Source organism: Chaetodon auriga, chromosome 12 (assembly GCF_051107435.1).
Source record: "Chaetodon auriga isolate fChaAug3 chromosome 12, fChaAug3.hap1, whole genome shotgun sequence".
NCBI classification, from domain to species: domain Eukaryota; kingdom Metazoa; phylum Chordata; class Actinopteri; order Chaetodontiformes; family Chaetodontidae; genus Chaetodon; species Chaetodon auriga.
In genome coordinates this window covers 18,925,740-18,950,105 of record NC_135085.1, presented here as the reverse complement: position 1 = coordinate 18,950,105, position 24,366 = coordinate 18,925,740, and the positions used below count along the sequence as shown (strand labels likewise).

Below are 24,366 nucleotides of genomic sequence, written 5' to 3'. Positions count from 1 at the left end.
TAGGCTGGAGCATCTCCTCAGCAGCACCTTTATCAAAAAAAATTGCACCTCCTGTGATTTGCACTTGGCCAGGTTGCAATTTCAATAATATTCCAATTAACTGTTCATCCCTAATACAACAGTGTGTGAGTGATTACCACCAAGAGGCTGATGAGATAAGCAAATCTATAATATTTATAATTGTTGTAAAACTTTATTCATACAGTTTGCATATGAACAATCAGTGTTTCTATATTTTGTTTTACATGAATTTAGTCGGTGTGCTATGTGTTTTACCACTTAAATGAGCTTCAAATTTCACTTGACCTTGAAAACTGCGTTTGAAAAAACCTCTCCTACATTATGCAAGTGTAATACTGAATGGCAGGGCCACCCTTTAATCAAAGTAGTCCAGCTCCCTGTTGCAGTACACATACAATTATTCAAGCATTATCAGTCCACTGTCTAAGATATATTAGCTTTATATTATATATATGTGTGTAATATGAGATTTAACACTTTTATAATCTGTGTTTACCTGGAAAGCCTGATTGGGAGAATTAAAAGTTTCCCGGATGTTGCCGTTAATGACGTCATGTAAACAGGAAGTCCGACGCAAAAAGCGGCTAGTTCAACTCGACGGAGGAGACGCTAAAAACAATAACAAATGGTTTAACGAACTCCAGCTTTGGCTGTTAGAAAATATAATATTACACTTTTTATCTGTTCTAGGTTTTATAACTGTGCTTCGTGAACGGTTCGGAACGAGTTTGCGTCCTGAGCCCGTTCGCTACTAAACTTTTGCTAGAATGCTAGGTGGCTAATTCCGACCAAGTTTTGTGCACGTTTAGCCCGACATGACTGCTGCTGTAGATTTCTTTGCTTTATTAGCTTGCAGACTTTATGCTTGAACGTTACACAGTATAAAGTTACGATACAAACGGCTAAGTACGGGTTAACGCTAGCTGCATGTCGTCGTTATGGGAGATAAGGACCTGAGTCTTATTGACAAGAATATAACATGGTAATGTTAGCTAACTACAGCTCTTTGTTTTTATCAGCTAAGTATAGCTTTTTCCCTGCAGAGCAAAATGTTCTGGACATAAAATGGTCAAGGTTCTTACTTTCATGATGAATCTGTTGTTTCCCTTTGTTGCTTTCAGTTTGCACGATGTCCCCCTGAGTCCCACTGTAACATCACTCAATCTACACTGCAATCACATCCCAAGGATCGAGGGCCTGACCTCAGCTTGGCACCTGCTGCACTTAGATCTTTCCTCCAATTGCATTTCAAAGATTGAGGGTCTAAATTCCCTCACTTCCCTGAGGACTTTAAATTTATCCAGTAACTTAATTACCAAGGTTGAAGGTGAGTCTTTAGTCACCATTTTACTGTGACGATAAATGTTTTAGCTTTGTGGGTGTTCTTCAGGTAATAATTCATCGTTACAGTCTTGTGTTTACTCTGATGTTGCTGTCACTGCTTTATGAGCTGTAAAATCACTTAGTTGTTAATGTCCCCTCCCTTTTTCTCAGGATTGAATGGCCTCGTGAACCTAACGAGATTAAACTTGTCCTACAATCGGTTAAACAACCTCACTGGTGAGTTGAATACCAACTGAATTGAGTTTTTGTCTCTACACTCAAATGAAAACTCTAACAAGTGACAAACATGTTGATGCCGTTGATTAGGCTTGTTGTATCTTCATGGCGTGGAGTACAAGCTGAAGCACATCAGTCTACATGGCAACCACGTGGACAGCATCAATCACCTCCTGCAGTGCCTGCTGGGATTGCAAGGTTTAAGAGAGGTCACTTTGAGTCAAGATGGCAGAGACAACCCTGTGTGCAGGTCACCAGGTAGGGCATGAAACGGTTGTTTTTGAGTTCAGTTGTGACTAGTGGTTGGACTGATATATTACTTGTTATTATTGACCTGCCACAGATGTACTGTATCAGCACAAGTTAGCTGATGTGCAAAAACAAAAACAAACTCACTATGGTTCAGTCAGAAGTGGTTAAAGTAATTTAATATTTTTGATGCAGAGAGAGAATGTCAGGCTCTTCTACCCTGTTTCCAAGACTTGAATTTGTCACAAAGGTTTCAAGGATTCTTGGTGAAAATGTGTTTGTTTACGTATACACTCAGACTTATACTCAGTTGCCAGTTTAAAGGCTACACTAAGCTGCAATCCTGATTTCAAATCAGTGAGGACTCTGTATAAAACGTAAATAAAAACAAAAAGCAGTTGCTTGCAAACAAACAGTGCTTACCAACAACAGTTTTACAAAGTGTTCCCAAGCTCATGTAGTAATCTCCTTTATCCAATCATGTGTTCACAAAATGGTGAACCTGCCTCCATCCTGGCTTGTGAACGACTGAGCCCTTCCATGATGCCCCTTCCATAATCAGTCATGATACTATCACCTGTTACCAATGAACCTGTTAACTTGTGGAATGTTCCAAACAGGTGTTTTTGGAGCATTCCACATCTTTCTCAGTCTTTAGTTGCTCCTGTCCCTTCTTTTCTGAAATTCCACCTTTTCAGACTTTCGTGCAAGGACTTATTCACACAAAAATGGCTCTAAATACTTGTAGCACTGAACACACTTGCAGTTTGTTTGGGAGAGATATTTTTCTGAACACACTTATTATGAGCTCCTTTGGACAACGGCATGTGCCAAAGGAATATAATAAAATGTTATACAAGTGCCCTGGACAAAACCTTTCATTTATGAAGGTAATAATGTTCAGTTTGTGCTGACTCAACTTTATGACCCTTTTGGAGGCTTTATTTTTTGATAGTCTATCCACCACATTTATATAAATGGGGATGGACTAAATATTAAAAAAATTTTCAGTGTAATGCAATAAATGGTCTGCATTTATATAGCACTTTTCTAGTCTTACCAACAACCAAAGTGCTTTACAACACAAGTCAGCATTCACCTACACACCTACACACATTCATACAGTGATAGCAGAGGCTACCATGCAAGGTGCCACCTGCTCATCAGGTGGCTATTCACACACCGATAGCACAGCATCACAAAGCACAGCCTTGTATCAACACTCTCTAAAACAACTTGAACACTATAGTGGTTATGGTAAAAGTAGGATTTATTGCAGGTGTGTTGTAGACTGCAGTAGTTTAAGGTGTGCTGAATAAACTGTCAGCTAAGTGTATACTTGCTAGACATCTAAAAAGCATAATAATGGACATCATTAGTATGTGCTATAAACAGCCGATTTCTTTCTTCTCTCTGTTGTTTTTGATGAATCACTCACTAATCCAGCAGGTGATTGTTAGATATTGCAGAATAACTGAATCATATCTCTCCCCTGTACTGTCTGAAATGAAAACCCTCATTCCAAAAAAGGTCAACTGCTTATTCTGAATTTGATGCAGCAACATGTTTCAAACATGTTTCAAACATGTCGGGACAGGAGCATCAAAAGACTGGGAAAGTGATAGTATCATGATTGGGTATGAAAGGGGCATCCTGGAAAGGCTCAGTCGTTGGAGCAAGGGTGGAGCGAGATTCACCACTTTGTGAGCACATGATTGTATAAAGGATATGACTACAGCAGCTGTTGTCTGTAAACACAGTTTGTTTGCAAATGATCGTGTTGTGTTTTTATTTATGTTTGACAGCGTCCCAACTTTTTTGGTATTGGGCTTGTAGTTCAAGTGATGGCCACTTATAGTAATGACTGTGGTCTATTTATCTCCCTGTTCATTTTATTTCTGTATGTTTTAACTGTGTTAACAGCCATGATATGAAGGTAAACCTCACTCCCCTGTTTTCTTTTAAGTTATGCTGTGCACCATTTGTACATGTCTTCCTGTTCCTGATTAATTCACAGCATAAGTTGTTAAAAGCATGGGTTCAAATCCATGAGGCATACTTAAAGCATCCCTACAACACTTGCTGTCAATATGCATAGATGCACATATATTAGCAGTGCTCAGACCTCATTAAGTGAGCCACATCAGTCGTGCATATGAGGACAGCATGCACAGAAGAGGTTATTCATTTAGATATAGATTATTTGATTTTATGCAACATAACAGACAATAACACCTGCTGTTTCATCCAGGCCATAAACCACTGATGTGACAATACTGAATAATGGTGTTCATGGGCAGTCACGCAGCTCTAGCCTGGTCAGGTTTTTTTTTTTTAATATATGTGTGTGACTGTCTTGCTGCAGGTTACAGGGAGATTGTTATGCAGTCCTTGCCACAGATCTCTGTTCTGGATAGCCTGGACCGGCTGGGAAATCCATCACATCTACGTCTCATGAGTCCTCGTGATATCCCTGGTCTTGAGGACTATATGGACCTCCTGCTCTCCTCAGATACTAGTCACAATGAAGTGGTAATTCTTGATGCCACTCTGCTATTAGTAGCCTTACACCATTATCTTTAATTCTAATGACCATATTTCATTTTTTTTCTTAATGCAGCATTTATTTAACCAGGAAGTCTCTTGAGATAAATTGTCTTTTTTTTTTGCAAGAGATAATGTCCAACATGGCAGCATGGAAGTATTAACACATGGTCACAGAAGAAGACACACATGCTATTTGTAGCGTTCATATATAGCACAATAGACAGGCATGAGAGAGAGTCACTTTATTTTAACAGTCACCATTCCACATAAAATGGTCTTTGTATGTGGCTTTTGAATACCTGATATGAAGGCAGCATTTCTAAATGAAGTTATCCGAAATACTTTACTCCCAAATCCAACTTTGAAGGACTTTTTTCATGGAAAATTCATACACACATGCAGGGGGGAGAGTGTGTTTTTCCACTGCACCACCTGTCCTCTCACTTTCTGAAAGTGCTAACAGAAAAAGGGCAGTGTTATATTACTGAACACGTTTCGAAGACTTAATTACCTAGGACCGTCTTGCTGTGAAGTGACAGCGCTGATCATTGAATCATGGTGTTACTCTGCAGTATTATGTAATTCAGTGGATTTATACCAGGATCGTGAAAGTTGATGGTAATAATCTTGTGTTTTTCTCATTAGCAACATCAGCTACAGTGAAGTGTGACACACCCTGATATAAGAATGTGTTCCCAGTGAAATGGGAAAAAAAAAGCTCATTTAAGTTTCCATTTCAGGTTAGAGGGGATGTCCCCCTCACCACACCCCGCATCGATGAGGTGCTGACCCAGTTTCGTCAGCGGATTGCCTCCGAAGCAATCACAGATCCGGTCCCACAGCCTGATGGCCAGAGCCTCCAGCCGGTTCGTTCCGCTGTGGCTGATCCAGCAGACCCCGTTAATGAAGAACGCATCAGGAAACTGGAGCACCAGGTGTCCCAGCTCATCCAGAAGGTGCCTATTTAACACTCCTGACAGCCATTAACTCATTTATGAAGACATATTTGTGTGCCGCTTGGTGTGCAGTGAGTGAGATGAACATGTTAGTAGGTTATTTCTCGGTAGGAATCAGCTGTAGAACGTTTGTCTCAAAGATGAGCATTAAGCCTGCTTACTTTTTCATGTCTAGACTTGTCACTTGTGGTATGTTGGCTGTATGGCAGCTTGTATGGCACATATATTTGTTTACCTGTGGTGTGATGTCCTTATATTTGAATCCATTCACAAGCTGTATAAGCTGTATAAGTGTTCCAGTTTGTGTTGATTCAGTGTCTATCAAATACACCCCATGTTTTATTAATTTGTTATTTAGTTTGTAGTAATTTAAACATGTAGTCTGTTGAATATTCATTTTATCTCATCAAGTATTATCAGCATTTCTGCAATATTCTCTCAGGCCCCGGCAGGTGACAAATCCAGTAGCTCTACTCTTTTTGCGGTGGCAGTACGGAAAGCCAAGAGGGATACAGATCGCACGTCGGAGAGTGAGTGTGACAGCGGGAAGGAAAACAGGAGGCGCAGCAGGATCCCCAAACACAGTAACAGCATAACATCAAGGACGAAGCCGAAGGAGATCAGGGGCCGAACGTCAGACAGGTGATTCTGTGCCTGCATTAAAAAGACGTTTCAGATGTCAAGTTAACCAATCAGTAGTGAAAGTAATTTGTTTTGCCATCTTGTTTACATGAGTACTCCCTTATTTTATTATAGTAGCTAACTGCCACCCCCACACCACAGAGGCCCAAATTTCTCAGAACTCACTGTTAATGTTTTGAAATTCAGCTGTATGAAGATATTTTAAGTCCTGTTGGACACTATAACAAAATCAGAGAGTGTACCTTTGAGTACTGATAAACACATCCATACACTTGCCAAAGCCTGACTCAGAAGTATCTACGATGTAGTAATTGACAAGTCTGCATTCATAATAATCAAGCGCAATATGCAGAAGTGGATATTTCCATTTTATTCAGTATACATCAACCTAATATCATCAGGTCTCTTGATGACAGAGGAAATCCTTTTACCTCTTAGCTGAAAGGGGGTGGTGCATTTTCTTCTCTGAGTGATGAGGTAAACTTTCCTCCTCTCTGTTAGAAATTACAACTGCCATCTCACTCCTGTGATTAACGACCATGCTGCTATGGTCTACCCCCTCATCTTACTTCATCAGCCACTGATGACATGTGCTTAGGATTCAGTAATTTAACTTAAGTAAGCCCCCAACTGTCCTCATCAAAAGCAAGGTGATTTTAAAATATTAGCTCCAAAATCCATTCAAAGTTGTTCAAACTTCGCCTGCCTGTAAGAGTGAGCAAGTCATCTGCTTTGACCTTTATAGAGCCAGACATCTAGAGGGCTGTTTATAATCAATTTTGCTGCTGGTTCAATACCTGTGATTTGTTTTATGTGCAGCGATCAAGAGAATCATAAACAGAGGAGTTCAAAGTCTGCTGCGGGGCCCCGGAGGAAGGCTGGCAGCACAGGGGGTGTAGAAGCAACAGGGCCAACAAGGAGGGCACCTTTGAGAGCTGCGAAGGCCTTGGGCGACATGAAAACCCAATCCGCCGAGGAGAAGGAAACCTACAGGGTACAGCGTGGATAGGCCTCCCGCTGCCTGAATGGCAGCTTCTATTTTTATTGAAGGAGTGTCTTATGAAAAAGATTATGTCCCCATAAAAGAGAGGAGTAGACATCCTCTGAGTGTTTGTACCCATATCTCTGTGAAAGCATATTTTTGTTTGTATTTCTTTTTATTTTACACAAAGCTTTTACATAAATGGAACAGGAACAGAATAATAGATACCACTTGTACAAATAACTGCAAAACAAAGACGAAAACAAAACATTTTTCATTCAACTTTTTGCCCTTTAAGAAATAATTCTAGCCAATAATCAAAAAAAAAAAAAAACCCTGATAACTATGTGCCAGTGTTTCCAGAGATACTTCCATGATGAATTATTTTAAATGTAGTCACTAAATATTATTATACTCAGGAGTCCACCATCTGTTCGGTTAATAAAAGCAAAAATAAATCCGTGTATGACATCACTTTAGGCCATTCATCAAACTTTGTGAAACTCCCTCTGGAGCCACAAAAGGCTTTATGTAAGTTTTCAAACATATGCAGTAGCCCTCCCCAAGAACTTAAAACAGTTTGATGTCTAAGCTCCCATGAGTTCCCCTTTATTCTTATCAATATTCTTTACAGGGACTTCAAAAAACCTATATACTTATATTAAATACTCAGCGTTGTTTAATTGTTTACCACTTAGTATTTGTTGTTTTCACGTATGTGCACTCAGACTATTGTAGATGAGCGCGACCAGGAAAGAGAGAGGCGTTGGAAAGCTGAGCAGGCTGTGAGGAAACTAACAGAGGATCTGAAGTGCCTGCAGACCAAAGTCAGCGAGGAAAAAGACCTTCAGAGCATGGCCCTGCACACCACCGACCGGTAAGAGGAAAACTGCCCGGACTCGCAGATGCACACGTATACGCTATGCACACAAACTGCCACATGAATTGGTACAACAGCTCTAAAATGGATATCATGATGAAAAGGGATAATTGAACTTGTCTCTGTGGATTTTAGTTGTCAACTGCATAATGGATCCTCATCCATTTCTGCCCCCTTCATCTTCTGTATTGGCTCTCCTGAGACCAGGACCTGCAGCCTGTCTCATCCTTGAACAATGAGTATCCATCCCACCATTAAAATTCCTCACGATTATTGTCCCATAGCCTCTCATGAAATGAAGCACACACTTTGGCTCCATTACCACAAAACTTTAAAGTATGCCCGCAGTTGTCTGTGATAATAAAGCTATTTAGTATAAAGATCACTACCCCACACAGCCATCCTTCTTATGTGCCTTATATTTCAATTCCAGAGGCTATAATTATCTATAATTAAATATTCCTATCTCTGTCCCTACACACATGTGAGACCATTTGGCTGTGAGCTTCCTTCCTTCCTTCTGCACTGCACAAATAGAGCCAGGTGTAGCTGTTTTGTGCACTTGCTCTTGCTTGTATCACTGCTTAGATAAATCTACATTATGGGTGTAATTAGAAGCCCAGTGACAAGCATATGTCAGCGGTATTACATGAATCAATCTCAGCCGTCACTTTCTAATGACATTGAACACGGCTGCTATTCTTGCTCATCAGGAGAAAGATTACAGGGAAATGAGTCATCATAGCAAATTTAAAGAGAGAACTACTGTAGGTGGTTGAACAGAGCCATAGTTATGTGTGTCCTGATTTCTCTGAGCTTGTTTTTTCAGTTGTTTTTTTCTTTATATCAAGGTACACATATTCACCATTAACTAGTAGCATGCATGTAAGCAGCATATTGGCATATTAGTCATTATAAAGCATGTGTTCATATGTGCAAGAATTCATGAGTAAAAACTTCCTTATTTACTATAAATAAGCAGTAATTAGGAGGTTATTGAGGGAAAAGCATTAGTTAATGGCCTCATAGTTGTAAAGTGTGCATACCGTAATATAAAGTGTTACCATTTTTTTATTTTCACCAGACTGCCCTTTTATATTGTGTTTTTTCCCCCATTTCCATTTTCACTGTATTTCCATTTTCTCTCCCTTGAGATAAGATTTCCACTATTATAATGTCAGATTTCTTCAATTTCACAGGCCATCACATTTATAACAGTGGGAGATAAAACACAGAGGACAATCAAGGTTATCACATAATTGTTAGTGGTTGCGTAAACCAGTTTCCATTCAGGGTATTCAGGGTATTACTCCTGCTGCTACTGCACACTGTTGTTATGCTTTCTCTCCATCCAGACTGAAAGATTTGTTGCTAAAGGAGCGATCAGGACGTTCTGAACTGCACTCTCGTGTTGAGGAGCTGGAGGGGAGGTGTCAGTCTCTAACGCAGCAGCTGGAGCAGGCCCGCAACAGTGAAGAACAACACAAGACTGCACTGCATAGACTGGAGGAAAGCATCTCCCATGGAGAAGCACTCCGGGCTCGCCAGCAGGCTGAGGAGGTACAGCTGTTGGTTTAGTATACCCTAGAACCCTTGTATCACCATTTCGAGACAGGTAGTGTTAGCTGGTCCCCACAAATTGTCAACATAGAAAGCAGAGCAAAGTTTATTTAGAGACACACGAATCTAAAAATACCATTCATTATTATACCATATACTCCCCTGCAGAGCGAATAAATGCAAACAGATGAAAGGATTCAGCAGACAGGGTCATTCAGCTCTGACAGTATATGACAGGCGGGTATAAAATGTGTGCTGACCTTCCTCAGATGAAGCGACAGCAGGAGCTGGAGAACAAGGCAGCAGCTCTGAAGAGAGAGTTGGACATCCAGAGAGCCTCAGTGCATCAGCATAAAGACAAACTGCAGCAGCTGCATGAATTGCTTGCATCCAGGGGGCAAGAGCACAGGTACAGCTGAACCTGAACTTCTTCCTCTGAGTGATGGGCCCCTGCATAGATGCAAAAAAAAAGTAAAATAGTTTTGATTATTTCACGTCAGAGCTTTCTTTGTTTGTTTTATTTTTGCTGTTCTGAATGGTTTGAAGTGGGTAGGACTCAGAGACATCACATGTTTCTATCCGGTGAACAGTATTCAGCAATATTTGAATGGATGGATTGTTACTTACATGGTCATGAGTATCCCATGTTATAGAGAAATACTTAAAGCGGTGATGGAGAAACTCTTTCCTATCATGGACCATTTCTTTTTTTTTTTAACATCCTTAAGGGGTTATTCTAAATTATTGAACGCATACAGTATATCCCCCTACAAGAATGTTTTTGTACGTCTGAGCTGAGCTACTTTTTGTGTATTTATGAATTGCCTCTCGGGCCTGACCCAACGGTCTTGTGGGCTGTATACGACCCAGAGGCCAGGTGGATAGGTTCATGATTTTTCAAACAGTAGTGAGGTGCTCATATGAACACTGAAACAGGTTTCGCTTGCTGTAATCATTTCTCTTGTTCATGCTGATAATTACAATATCCCTTCCTAGTGTGCTTTCATTAAGCGTGAACTGTACTTTATGAAATGATCTTCTAACGATCAGTACGAGGACAAAGAGTGAGTACAACAAGCCCAACCCATTTCAGTGTTCATTTGGTCACCTGCTTCTTGCTTTAAGATGGACTTGAAATATTGTGATCTAAAGTCAAGTTTTCTGAGGCTTTTAATATTTAAATGTACTAACTACTTTCCAATAGTTGCAACTTTCCTTCAGAAATCTGTTACATTCAAATTAAAGATTCAAATAACTTCCTTTTAATATTTACTCGTTGGTATTAGTTTCATGCCAAGAGTGTTCAGCATATGTCAGTGACATTTATCAATTAAACTCTTTATTGGAGCACTTTCCTGTTTATTCAACCCTCAGCTTACTGTGTTTATTGAATATTCCTACATCTAACAGCTGGAATCTCGTGTTATAATCCACAAATCAATAAGTGCAACCTATCCTGTTTGTGGTAAAGCAGCAGTAGCTGTTTAAACAGGTCAATGTACCATCCCTGTTTGCACTGTTTTACAGAAAACAGCTGGACTTGCGGTTGCAGCCCGGCGGGGTGGATTTCCGCGAGGCAGTGGCGAAAGAAGTTGCATCAGTGGAGCAGAGGCACACCCACAGGGAGGAGGAGCTGCAGGAGAAACTGGCAGAAGGCAGGAAACAGTACGCTGCTCTGGAGGACGAGTTCCGCATGGCACTAACCATCGAAGCTGCTCGCTTCTCTGAGGTCTGAGAACATGGACACCTGCCATACAGATGGCTTTTCATCACTGTGGTGTTGTCCTAAATTTTACTCTACATTCTCTGTACAGTCCAGCTGATGAATTATTATTGTGTCCAGTAAAAAGTGGAGTGATTGAACTGGAGTTGAACCCAGTTGAGACTTTTTTCCCGCCTGATTGTGAAAGCTGAGGTTGAATTAGGATCATCACTCTGGACAAGTATGTGTGATTGCCACAGGAAGAAAGCTATACAAAAAGATTGGATTTGAATCAATCTGTGCTTTCTCATTATGGCTACAGATTTCATTCACCCTCTGCACAAAATGTAATCCAGTCTTGACTGCCACCAATTTTCTACTTTAAGTCTTCAACCTTTGACTGTTGGAAAAGTGTGAGTAGGTTATACATTTCCAGCCAAACCCTCATTCATGGAGACCTTTAAAAGATTGGTTTTCTTTAAATAAACTCTGAGAACTTTTCTGTCAGACATCAAATGTGACATTGATTGATGAACACGTCAAGTCTGGTAATGCTTGGACCAAAAGTCCTTCACTCTGTTCAACTCCAAGGCGCCTCGTTCATGTTCCACATCCTGTCTCTGCAGGTGAAGGAGGCTTGTGATCAGATGACCGCAGAGCTGTTGGAGCTCAAGGCAACCCTCGTCCAGTCCCAGCAGAGGGAGAAGAAATCAGGCTCTCTGGTGCAGGAGCTCACGGCCATGGTCAAAGAACAGAAGAACCGCATCTCCGAGCTCATGAAAGCCAAGAGAGATGCTGTCACTGATCTAAAGGTACAGCACTTTAGTAAAAGTGAGCTCTGAATGAATTTTTTTTTTCTTCAGCACTTAAAGGAAATTAAGAATAAATTGCCTGATAGGGTTTGAAAAATCACATTATATATGAGATATAATGGAGATGAACAGAGGAGGGATCAATCATTGCCTTTTCAGAAATAGCTCAGCATGAACCTGTAGGAGACACCTTTGAGACATCGTGAATACTGAATGGGTTCAGCTGCCTTTCCATCTGTCAGCCATGACACATGGCCGTTGATCATTAATACTGTGTCTCTGTCTGTTCCTCTGCCAGAGCCGTCTGCATTCCATGGAAGCAGAGGTGGAGCAGGACCGACGTCTCAGCCTGCAGCTGGAGTTGCTCAAGAAAGATAAGGCGCGACTGTTGTCTCAGCTCACAGCTCAGGAGTCGGTGATAGACGGCCTCAGGGCAGAGAGGAGGATCTGGGGCCAGGAGCTCGCTCAGCAAGGTGGGAGATGTCCAGGAGGACTCTGACTGAGTGTTATAGTGCATGACTCACATTGACAACTAGTTTTAGTTTATCAGCAAACACTAGTGCAGGTCTTCCCTTTAGTCCAGCTCTATAATGCATTGGTCTGCTAGATGTGCCATAAAGGCCACAGCCAAAGTGAGTCACTCTTAACGTTTTGGAGATTCCATTGTAGAGTCAGTGTGATGGAGACATTTGCTGTTTGGCTGAATTTATCTGTATCGTATAAAGTCTGCCATCTAGTGGTTATTTGCAAGAAACACAGTCTTACACATTAAACAGGCTATGCAAGATGATTGTACAAAGTAGACAGAACGTTTTCAAAATGCTTTGATTAGGCATTAAAATGCATAAAACAACATTTCAAGGTACTGACAAGCAAAATAAAGGAATAAGCAATACAATAAATAAAAAGAGATATTAATGTAGAAAGTTTAACATTGAATGCTGTCATGAGAGACCTAATAAAATTTTCAATTTAATGTATTTGTCTTCACTAGGGGTGTCCTTGGCTCAGGATCGTGGACGCCTGGAGGCCAGGATCGAGGTGCTGGGTGCTGAGCTGGAGACTCAGAAGAAACAGAATGAGAGGGACAATGATGCCCTAAAAATCAAAGCCAAGATCATTGATGACCAAACAGAGACCATCCGCAAACTCAAAGAGGTAGTGGGATACTTTGATTATTATAATCAGTGAGTTTTCTAAAAGCAAAACAACATCTTACCAGAATTTGCCAGTACTTCAGTGTTCAATGCATATTTGTGCATTAGAATGAGCATTGTATGTGACTTGGTGTATGTATATGTCTTTATCTTGAGACTCACTGAAACAGTTTCTCTGTCTCTTCTGCCTTCCTGCTGTCTAAGGCCTTGCAGGAGCGCGATGATCAGATCCGCAGGCTGCGTGAGGAGGCGGTCCAGGCCCAGAAGAGGCTCCAGCAGCAGCAGCAGGAGGAAACAGCTCGACAGGCTGAGCTGAGCGAGCGGCTGGAGCATCTGAGCCTGCGCAAGGAGGAGCTGAAACAGCAGCTGGAGGACAAGGAGGCAGAGCTGGAGGAGGTCAAAAGAGTGTACAGGCAAGCGTCCCATCACAAATACAGAGCCACACAGCGTATCATCGTAAATTATAAAAGTAATTAGCAAGTATTGGTTAATAAGACTGACTCATGTTGTCATATTGTTTATCGTATATTATAGTAGTAATACTCAGTATGTATTTATAAGTTGGCCTAAGAACGTCTGCCTTATCAAATCAGTTTCTTCACCATCATTTTGTTCTGTTTTTTTCTATTTCTCTATTCTTTGTATCAGTGATTCCAGTAAGAAGTGGCAGGAGAAGGCAGACCTGCTCACTCGGCTGGAAAGCCAGGTGAAACGCATGAAGGACAACTTCGACTCCAAGGAACGCTTGCTGCTGGAAGAAAGAGATAAAGCAACAGATGCTCACAAGTATGGCACAATACGGCAGGACTGTAGAAATGTCTCTTTAAAAGTCCTTTGGCTACAAAATCAAGGATCATGCTTACATAACCAAAATACATATAATGATGTACAAAAGGAAAAGCCAAATATGTGTTTCATTCTAAGATGTTTCTCTCTGCCAAACCCAAAAACTGGAGAACTCTGAAGATAATTTTGATACCATATGGATCATATTCTATATTACATTATAACATTATCATTTCTGAGGCCGTCCATCTGAAGAAAATTAACTAATTGTACCCAAGAGACAAGACACCATCCTCAAAGGTAAGGCACTTACCTTATGTAACATTATGTTGTTGTCCTGCAGAGCTGCAGTAGACAAGCTACACTGTGTGGATGATGCATTTCGTCGACAACTGGAGTCTGCCCAGGCCACACATCAAGCTGAGCTATTTCGACTGGCGAATGAGAAGCAGAAACAGATTGAACAAGCCAATCAGAAGGTAAAGTTTAGACATTTTTTACAAGAATGCCTGGTTTTATTACAAGTTGGAAGGCAAAACAGAGGTGCTTTGTGCCAGTGTGTCTGTATACGCCAAATATGAACAAAGACCAAGCCAGGTTGCTTCACCGTTCTCAAAACTGCTGACTGGCCTGATGCACTGAAAGATGTATAATTTATTATGAATAATGAGAAAGATTTTGTCACTGAAAGTGTTACATTTTTGACACAGCAGATCTTTGTCTTTCGAGTATACTAACATACTAGTCATACTAAGTATGATGTCTAAATGAGCGTTCCAACTACAAGGATTTTGTGTCGGTGAGAAACGCCCACATGTATACAGTATTAGATTAGGAAGGATTTCTGCATATGCAGACATGTGATGCAGAGAAGATGCTTGAGTACACTTCACTGTGAACTGTCTGCTTGTAACGGCATTCTTAATTGTTCATTTAATAGGGAGTATGCAGTTAATGCTGATTGAGTATGTAGCCAGCAGGACATTAGTATGTGATACTGAACACAGCACAAGACATTTTTAAAGTGATGAATTTGTATGTCTTTTGCATCTGAGGCTGTCTGTGTGTCTTCAGGTGTTTGAAGTGGAGGAGGAGATGCGTCAACTCCTGGAGGAGACAGAAACTAACAAGAGAATCATGGAAGAAAAAATGAAACGTCTCACAAGTGTACTAAAAGACTTTTAACACATGAAACATGACTTATGTGCAGCTATAGCAAGGTCTATATTTAAACACTAGAGATGATAAAAGTTGCACATAGTTTTTTTTTTAATAAATCAGTTTATTTCCATTTTTTAAGTTATTGTTGTATTTAGTTATTATGATTTATCCAATAAATTCTCTATTGAGAATGTTTATGTCTTCATTTTTAATTGTGTTAGCATAAATTCAACATGAGAATGCAACGTTTGGTGTGAAATAATAGAACTTTATTTATATGGCACATTTCCAACAAAAACAACTTGCCAGAGAGGATCATTCTTTTAATAAAGGAAGTGACTCAGATTCCATTTAGACTGCCAACAAATACCAGAGACTTTCACTGTGATCATTATTTTTTTGTTTTTATATGAAAAAGTAGATTCAAGAAATTGGACTTTACATAGGCAAATCAACGAGAGATTTGAAAAAGAATAAAGCAGAATGGACAGATTTACCTCAGTATACATGTTTTTAGTTATAGAAATGCATACAGTGACAGTCAAATGAGCATTGAAGAAACAACTGTCAGTGGGTTTTATACACCAATTTTAAATCAGCTAAAATGTTAAATGTTCTTGTGGCATTTAAAGTCTGTTTTATGGACTGAAGCCAAGATTTCTGAAACTCTTGCATCAAAATTTTGACCTAATTTTTCAAGATTAATATACTTTGTAATATAAATACGAGCTAGTAAATCCGATTAACTTATAATTTAGATTTATTTAATGCTTTTGATTTAATTTCATAAGTTTGACTTAACATGAGTGTTGTTACTATACTTGCTTTACTCTTTATTCTTTTTTTTTTTTTTCTTTTCGGCTTCCATACTCAGAATGGGGGGATCGATTTATCAATACCTGTCTGTCCGGTTGTAAAGGGGAGGGCGGGCTCAAATTTGGTTGGGGGGGGGGGCGCTGACAGGGAGGGCACGAGCGAGACAAGGGTTGCCGTGGCGACTGTAACCTAACGTAACGTCCGTTGATTTAAAACGCTGTAGGTGCCGCCGTCGTCCCGTTCAGACAACAGGAGACGTTATGGAGACGCGCAGAAATGTTCGTTATTTGTAGTTAAACACAGGCGACGGACTTAAAATAAGTAGGACTCGCTCGCTTTGTAGAAAGAAGATGGAGTTTGAGACGACGGAAACAGCACGCTCGACACCGAGTCGCCACGAGAAAAGTTTGGGGCTCCTCACGATGAAGTTTGTCAGTCTGCTTCAAGAAGCTAAGGATGGCGTCCTTGATTTGAAAGTGGTCAGTGAAACGGCGAGGGCGGGCTCGGTGTTGTTGTTTGTGGGCTGCTTTGGGGGGTATTAATCGGTGTTCTTTGGTGCCACCTTCCAGACGTGAACAAAGGGCTGTCAGTCACAAACGGGGCCGGTCAGGTGCATTGATTTGCTTAACAGGTGGACGAGCTAGCCGCCATTACCCAGGCCTCCCCGTTTGTGGGTACAGTAACACCAACTCCAGCAGAAAAAAACAGAAGTCATTTGCGGCAGTTTGCTGTCAAATTGTTAATGCCAATAAACCAGCTTATACTTCACATTAAAAGTGAAGCCATGTGTCCCAAAGATGCTATATCTCAATGCATTGCTGTTCTCTCCACTCTGCGGATAATAAAATAAACTAACGTTAACAAAACAAACCGAAAGCCATGAAGCAGGTCCTGTGATAATTATAACTGTGTGACACTACATATATTATGGATCTTCTTTTGAAACAACCCAAGCAGAATTAGTGTAATCAAGTCAGATTGAAATTCAGTTGCTAATTTTAATCCAGACTCTCTTGTAACCTGTGTTAATAACCTGTGGAGGTCCACAGAGGGACATTGCATTGCTTCACATTACATGAACCTGTAATGCCTCTGACATCTAGTTGCATACTGTATGCTGGGGGGTTATGACCAGGGCGACCAAACAGTGATGCATGGTTTGTGTTTTTAAGACAAGTAATTCACAATGAAGGAAAAAACAAGTTCAAGAGAAAAAAAAAAAATCCTGATCAGACCCATCAGGTTTATCTTGTGACATCCTGGGATGTCCTGACCTTCAGACTGGGAACCAGTAGTTTACCACCATCTACTTTTTAACTCATCCTGTGGGTTAGAGCTGCAACAGTTTGTTGACTGATAGCAAATTAATCAGCAGCTGTTTTGATGGTTGTTTAGAGTCATTATTTCTGATGTTTCTGAAACCTCTCCAACCTTTCTGTTGTTCTTCTTGCTGTCTGCTATCAGCTACAACTAAACTGCATACATTATGAGTGAATGGTGGCATTTTTAAAGCCCTTCCATTGTGATAGACTGCTGTACTGTCTACCCAGCTGCCCGCAGTCTTTTGACTTTTGGATGTCTCTTTGCCAAACCTGTCCAAAGTGTCTTCCTCATGTCTACCTTCTTTTCATCACAGTGATGGGTAGTTTTCCCTCTCTTCTCTCGCGCCAAAGCTGGCTAATGTTTACACAGCAGGCTTCTTAGACCCTTTCCCTCCTCCTGCCTCCTCTGCTATTGTATAACTGTCCTCTTCTGCCAACGGGTTTTGTTTGCTGTTTGTGCAGCTTAATTTGCCAAATCCTTCATTTGTTGGCTTTGATAGAGTCTCACTTTTCACCTCAAGAAGTGTTTGCCTCAGAAATTTCAGGTTTCCTGTTAATGCCTGATATAAGTGTCTTGTCAAAGTTTCATATTAAGCTGCCAATGAGAAACACCCCTTATGGAAATGTCTGTCTGAATTAACAGGCTGCAGACAGCTTGGCAGTGAAGCAGAAGAGGAGAATATACGACATCACCAACGTACTGGAAGGAGTAGGCTTGATCGAGAAGAAAAACAAGAACATAATCCAGTGGAGGTATGAAATTTTTAAGGAAATTTTCACGTTAGAATCTGTGAAATATTTACTTTCTACTCTGGTGTTTTAAGGTAAAAATCTCCAGAGCACTTCTTATGCTACTGTATATGAAAAGTCACATCTCACCTTAGACCCTTACATGCTTTTTGCTGCCAAATCTAATTTTGAGTCGCTGGTAACTTGCCAAAATTGCCCATATAGAGCAAATACTGACTAGTGTTAGCAGGACATAAATACTATATGACTTGTGTTCACACCTCACACTATCTCTTCTCACCTTGTTTCCAGGGGAGAGAACTCAGGCAGCCAAACGCAGGAGGTGGTGGAGCAGGTGAAAGTTTTGAAGGCCCAAATCTCAGAGCTGGAGGCCCAAGAGAAAGAGCTGGACAACCACAAGGCGTGGCTAGAGGAGGACATCAAACACCTCAGCCACGATCCCATCACCAGCACATATCCTTTAGTGTTATCTGCCATTAAATGTAGATGTTTCGCTTGTACTTATTTTTTGTTTAGTCCAATTCAGTGTCAGTGTTTTTCTGCATCTCTTTCCCTCATTCATCTTTTCTGTGCACATGCTGCACAAATTTTGCATGAATTTGTCATGCTTAGCAACTTAAAGGTGTACACACTCCCATTTCAACAAAAAGCAACTGCACAGATTAAGTGTTAAAATATTTACTTGTGAGGCTTCACCTTTGATGTCATATGTCACTTTGTGTTTTGTATTCTTGATTCTTCTCTCTTTCTACTGTTTGTAATTCCTCTTGGGGCTGCATTTATTCATTTTGTGGGGAAAGAAAAACCCAGTTTGATTCTTTTAACATTGTTTGCATACTGAACAGAGACAATGATATAAAGGGAGGATTATAAATTTAACGGCCATTGTCAGTCACAGTGAAATCACAGCCAGGGTAATCCTGACTTGCACAATGCCCACAGTCTTGTTTTTCCAGTTTATTTTCTCCATTTTCTTACCATAAGTAATCCTGCTCCTGTTTCCTTAACACCACCTCCCCACTTACAGATTTGTGACACATGACGACATCTGCAATGCTTTCAGCGGAGACACTCTTCTTGCTGTAGTGGCTCCTGCTGGGACGCAGCTGGAGGTACCGCTACCTGAAATGGTTGGTCTCGTAAGCTTTTTTTTTTTGCTTGTTCTGCACTCTGTCAATGATAGTAACTCCTGATAGACATATCTTTGTTTTTAGCTGCTAAATCCTCAACTATGTTCACCAGCCAGTCTCTCTTTCTGTCTGTCATTTGGTGCTATGTGGGTAATGTACTGTGGGTTTTTAGAACTTTTTTGCTGGAAACAACTGTCTGCTGTGGCTGGAGATAATGCTATGATTGTATATAAGTGAACCAAAACACCAAAGCAGCAGGTCATAAAACCAAAAAATGAGCTAAATGGTGCTAAAATACTCTGTAGAACTGAGGGAAGCTGGGTTTGTGACTACAAGTGACCCCTTTCACATACAAATAGTCATGTAATCCATTGCATATATAAAAATAATTATTATAGCTGCTGTAATGATAATAACGTATGTCCACACCGCTCCTCATTAGGGTCAGAGTGGTCAGAAGAAGTACCAGGTGAACCTACGCAGCCACTCAGCTCCCATCCAGGTCATGCTCATCAACAGAGATACAGACTCCGCAATACCTGTGGTGTTCTCTGTGCCACCCACCGACGACATCTGTCCAATGCCAACTCCACCCAACACACCCGCCAGCCTACAGAGGTTCCCCCTCTCAGCATCTATGTACTCCACCTCCAACACTACCTCCTCCTACTGCAGCCAGGACTCTCTCTGCTCAGACCAGCAGATGGTGCTGCCAGAACATGTTGGCGTGCTGACGCCATCGTCCACCCCTCCTGATGTACAGATGGGTAAGGACGAGAACTTTAAGATTTATGTTCCTCCAGAAAATCACGTGCAGTTGTTACTCATTTTTAATGGCTTCTTGTAGGCTGCGATAAACAAAATTTGTATGACAAAACCTTGGCTTTACACTCCAATTCGACATGATTGAAGATTAAAGGAATAAAGCCAGTCACAGCTTCAGTATCTTAGAAATTCATTGCTCACATGTTGAATAAACAGTGGCCTAAGCAGGCTCTACAATAATCCCTAAGTGCTGTCACACTGGGGCAGTTTTCTTTCTCAAATCTTCCATCATGATCTTGCTGAAATAACATCCTCCACCCCAATGAGTCAGAAGAGGTCACTACCAGCTCTTGGAGCTCACTATCCCTTTTGTCACGGATATAGTCACAGATTATAACCTAATAGGATTTACTGCAGAGATGTTGTATTACACTGCCTTAGTTTTAGAACTGTGTCTAGTACAGTCGCAAGCAAAGACACCTTTTCGAACCTCTGTGTTGCATTCAGAGACACTCCCATGTCCAAGCACTGAAAGTACTGTATTGCTGAGCTGTGCTGTCAGGAAATCAAATCCTGAAGAAAGGCAGTAAAAAAAACACTGACGTTAGGAAACAATTAATGCAAATATTGGTTGATTATTGCTCCAAAACAGGGGAGCTGTTATCTACTTGCATAGACAGAGAGGTTACCAGGCGGATTTGCAGCACTGTAATAGATGATGTGGAGGAAACATCTCACATGACGCCCTGCATTGCCCAATTTCACAATATAGACAGCAAGACTATAATTACATCCATTCCCACATCATGTCATGGGAACAGAGTAAACCTAGAATTCTCTATTTTCCGTTGTAAGAGCCTTCCAGTATGTGTGAAAGACAAGCAACTTCCCTATCTGGCTCTAGGTTTATAAGAAAATGATGACTCAGTTGTCATTTGAGTGCAAGAATAGATTAAACTGGGTAATATGCTTTCACGTTGTAAAAATGAAACCTGGACCGACTTTCCTTCCAGAAAAAATGATTAATTAACACAACACCTACACAGTAGATGTTTTTGCTTTCATACAACAAAATTTTGGAAACAGTGACAATATGTCAGGTCTAGAGATGCTGATTAGACATTTTTAACCTTTTAGACAGACCCAGACAAATTCTAGAGTTGTTATGCTAAGCTAATGTAATGAGCTGCTGGCTGTATTTATCACACTGAAGTATCAGTCTTCTCATCTAACTCTTAGCAAGAAAATAAATATGCACATTTCTCCAAATGTCATAACTGTTGACTGAGTTCACATTTCTGGACATCAGTGCACTTGAAGACTTGGGGAAGCAGAGGGCTGTCCAAATCCACAATAGTCCCCAAGTGGACTTCAGAGTCTCTGCTTGGGGTGCAGACTTCACCAGACTTTGCTTGGAAAATTACTGATAGTCAGATAGCGATATAGATAATATGCACCATGTTTGGTTTTTAAGACATTTATTCTTCAATGTAAAACGGTTTGACATGGAACATACAGGACATGGATAGGCTCAATAACATGGATTTGTTATATTTGGCAAAACTAGACAGGAAAAGGTTGTTTTTTCCACATATCGTGGATCATTAGTTGCTAGCACGCTGTTAGGAACCGTCCAGAGAAAAAACACAATTAAGTCAATTAAGTGACAGGATCAGGAGTTTCAATTCATCTCCATGGAAACACTTGACGTCTGAAGTCCCATCTCATAGCGCTGCCCAGCACTCGCGTCACGGTACAGTAGATATGAGAAAAATCAGCGAGGGCTCAGCGTGCAGGCCCAGAGGGTGCACATCTGGATTCAGCCTTCCTTTAAAGAACTTTGCTGTGTTCATTATAACACAGCTGATAGTCGAGGTTGTCTCTCTCCCACTGCTTCACATCCTCTTATAATCCCAGGTCCAGATAATTACACCCTGTATTGTTGCCGGTTTAATTTTGTGAAAGGGGCCTCACTATGTAGTTGCTAAGTACTCTTGTTGCACCTCCCACACTCCCTGCAGAGTGTCACAGTCAGGAAGCAGCAGTGGTGGAGCAGCAGCAGATGGACCTGGTGGGCCCAGAGTTCCAGTCTGTGCTGGACGTGAGCAGCCTGCTGAAGCTCAATGCTGCCGGAGACCCCATGAGGGATGACAGGGAGGGTAAGGAACAGGGATGTGAACAGTTACACTCAACACAGTTTGTTCTGTAATTGTAACCAGCAGTGAAGCTGGGGGGCAGATTAATGCTTGCTCCATATTCGTTTCAGCTATGGTGAGTGCTGAAATGAATGTGAGTACAATATACAATTGCGGTTTATTCTGTAATTGTATCCAGCAGTGAAGCTTGGGGGAAGTCTAATGTTTGCTTCACAGTCGTTTCAGCTATGGTTCTGTAAAGCCTTTAAGATCCAAGCATGCGTTTATTCAGAGTTTTGATTCCAAGCTTTAGTACTTGGGCTGGTAAGAGAAAGTGGCTGAGTAATACAGATGGTTTGACATGCTTTTTATCCTGTTTTGGTGGTTATGAAATGATGCTAGATGGTGCCGAGGATTCACTATACTGTTAAATAGAAACATGTTTTTTTCAATTCTCTAGAAGGAGCTGTCGACCTGATTGATGAGCTAATGTCTACTGATGGTAAGCTTCTCAAAACCTGGCTTAACATTACACCTGAAATACTGCATCCACAGGTATTTACAATGATAGTATATTTAAAAATAATCTAAGAGTCTGCAGCCCTGCTAGGAGCTCTGTGAGGTTGTACTCAGGCAGTGGTGTTTTGAGCTAAATGGTAACATCAGCATGCTAACATGCTCAGAGTGATAATGCTAACTTGACATGTTTAGCAGGTATGATATTTAACATGTTCAACATTATAGTTTAGTGTGTTAGCATGCTAACATTTGCCGATTAGCGCCAAATACAAAGTACAGCTGTGGCTGTCCATTTTAAAGATGCAGGGATATTTCACAGGATAAGTGAAAACTGTGACCTGCTGGTGCCACTAGAAAGTCATTCATGCTCCTCTGTCCTCACACAGGTATAGACTACAGCTTCAACCTGGACGACAACGAGGGAGTGTGTGACCTGTTTGATGTGCGGATCCTCAATTACTGATGGCTAACAGCGCCTCTGCTGTGCGCTGATACAATCTCATGAAGCACTCTCTGCTTCTCTAAAGACGCTTCAAAGGCCTTTCCCATTTTACTTAGAATTGCACAGATGATACTTAAACATGCCATTGTCACCTTTAAAAAATACAAACCTTAGACTTCAGAGTTGTCTGCCAGACAACTTCAGTTTATTATGCTCACCTTTTGCCCTCAGCCAACATGACACATAGTGCCTGAATTTCTTCACAATAAGATATTTATGTAGCCCTGAGTCATGTGTGCATTGGGTTTTCAGTTGTTTACTAAATAACATATACTAAGTAAATATCTACAGCATTGCAAAGAATTGAGGTGCCTGGGTGGAAGTAAGCCAGGGAAAATCCTTCAGCCTCCGACTGCACTTTTGCGTGTACATATTTTTCCACATCTGGTGGAAAGTCTGGAACTTGAAGACAGCTTTGTTTATGAAACGTTGGGGTTGCGACAGTGTTTTGCTGCAGTTGATATTCACAGTAACCTGTAAGAGTTCAGTATTGGCCTCTTCTAACATTTGATACAGGGTCGATGATCTAGTTCAGGGTATGTAAGAGACGCTCTTCGCATGGAAAGCTATTGTGTAAAAGCCTAACCAATTCCATAGTTATATTTCAGAAAGTAGCATATCGTATTTAATGACTGAATGTTTTGGTTGTGTTTTTTAACCTTGTTCTCATGTGAAAATGCCAGAAAGTTTTCTTTTCTAAATGATCGAGACACTGCCGTTTTAGGCCTCTTGAGTTTTTTGTTTAAAAAAAAAAAAGTAATTGCTGTTATATATTTGAATAATTAATATTTTTTACTTAATTTAAGACGAATCATTCTTGGTTTAAGTTCGTTTAAACTGAAGCTGGTTGACTGCCTTAATTGTTATTCGTAAAAAGCGAATTAGCCATATTTCTGATCTGAAATATCAGATATTGAGCGCCTTAAGTGGCATTTTTGTATATTTATAGTTTTCTTTGATTACAAGTGGCCATTATTTTTGTTACATTTTGTTGTTTATTTGCACATTTTTGAAAGTTTTTTCAATAAATGTAACTTTCGTCATGTAAGACTTGTTTGTATCAGAGTTGTCAAAGTTGTCTTAAACAATACAGAAGGCTTTAGAAATCACACATTATCTGACAGTTAAATCACCAGGTTGAAACACTTTTTTGGCTGAGGAAAATGTTTTGCTCTGGTAACAGATGGCAAATGGTTTCCACATGAGACAGCACACGTGCCAGAGTATGACCTGCAACATCACTTGATAAATCACTTGATTTGCACCAGCTGGGATACAGGAACAGATCTGAAAAAACAGTCAAACCAAGATGGGTTTTTTTTTCCAGTTTATGAGGAACTTCTCAATTTCCAACAGGCAGTGAACACTTACATAGTGGACAGGAAAAATAACAGAACAATGTACAAATGGAG

General features: G+C 40.6%; 2 protein-coding genes across 2 annotated transcripts; both read left to right on the top strand.

The window, feature by feature from the left end:
• Nucleotides 1–562: 562 nt before the first annotated feature.
• lrrcc1 (leucine rich repeat and coiled-coil centrosomal protein 1) lies at nucleotides 563–16,096 on the top strand. Its single transcript, XM_076745963.1, has 19 exons — nucleotides 563–1,003; nucleotides 1,143–1,348; nucleotides 1,516–1,581; nucleotides 1,672–1,839; nucleotides 4,196–4,362; nucleotides 5,118–5,333; nucleotides 5,776–5,975; nucleotides 6,795–6,969; nucleotides 7,686–7,834; nucleotides 9,193–9,397; nucleotides 9,667–9,806; nucleotides 10,925–11,126; nucleotides 11,726–11,911; nucleotides 12,210–12,384; nucleotides 12,906–13,069; nucleotides 13,273–13,481; nucleotides 13,717–13,854; nucleotides 14,198–14,333; nucleotides 14,929–16,096. Exons 1-19 carry the CDS (start codon nucleotides 960–962, stop codon nucleotides 15,037–15,039), a joined length of 3,057 nt encoding a protein of 1,018 aa, XP_076602078.1. The 5' UTR covers nucleotides 563–959; the 3' UTR covers nucleotides 15,040–16,096.
• Nucleotides 16,097–16,181: 85 nt separating this feature from the next.
• On the top strand, nucleotides 16,182–23,999 carry e2f5 (E2F transcription factor 5). The gene is made up of 8 exons (XM_076745964.1): nucleotides 16,182–16,310; nucleotides 17,797–17,906; nucleotides 18,195–18,356; nucleotides 18,925–19,033; nucleotides 19,476–19,800; nucleotides 21,820–21,957; nucleotides 22,394–22,435; nucleotides 22,839–23,999. Exons 1-8 carry the CDS (start codon nucleotides 16,182–16,184, stop codon nucleotides 22,913–22,915), a joined length of 1,092 nt encoding a protein of 363 aa, XP_076602079.1. The 3' UTR covers nucleotides 22,916–23,999.
• The last annotated feature ends 367 nt before the right edge of the window (nucleotides 24,000–24,366 follow it).

Excerpts from the sequence above, each read along its gene's own strand:
- e2f5 (XM_076745964.1), top strand. The coding sequence starts at position 16,182 with ATGGAGTTTGAGACGACGGAAACAGCACGCTCGACACCGAGTCGCCAC. Across the intron at positions 21,958-22,393 it reads CATGAGGGATGACAGGGAGG|AAGGAGCTGTCGACCTGATT; the intron begins GTAAGGAACAGG and ends TCAATTCTCTAG. Across the intron at positions 22,436-22,838 it reads TGAGCTAATGTCTACTGATG|GTATAGACTACAGCTTCAAC; the intron begins GTAAGCTTCTCA and ends GTCCTCACACAG.
- lrrcc1 (XM_076745963.1), top strand. The coding sequence starts at position 960 with ATGGGAGATAAGGACCTGAGTCTTATTGACAAGAATATAACATG. Across the intron at positions 7,835-9,192 it reads GCCCTGCACACCACCGACCG|ACTGAAAGATTTGTTGCTAA; the intron begins GTAAGAGGAAAA and ends CTCTCCATCCAG. Across the intron at positions 9,807-10,924 it reads TCCAGGGGGCAAGAGCACAG|AAAACAGCTGGACTTGCGGT; the intron begins GTACAGCTGAAC and ends ACTGTTTTACAG.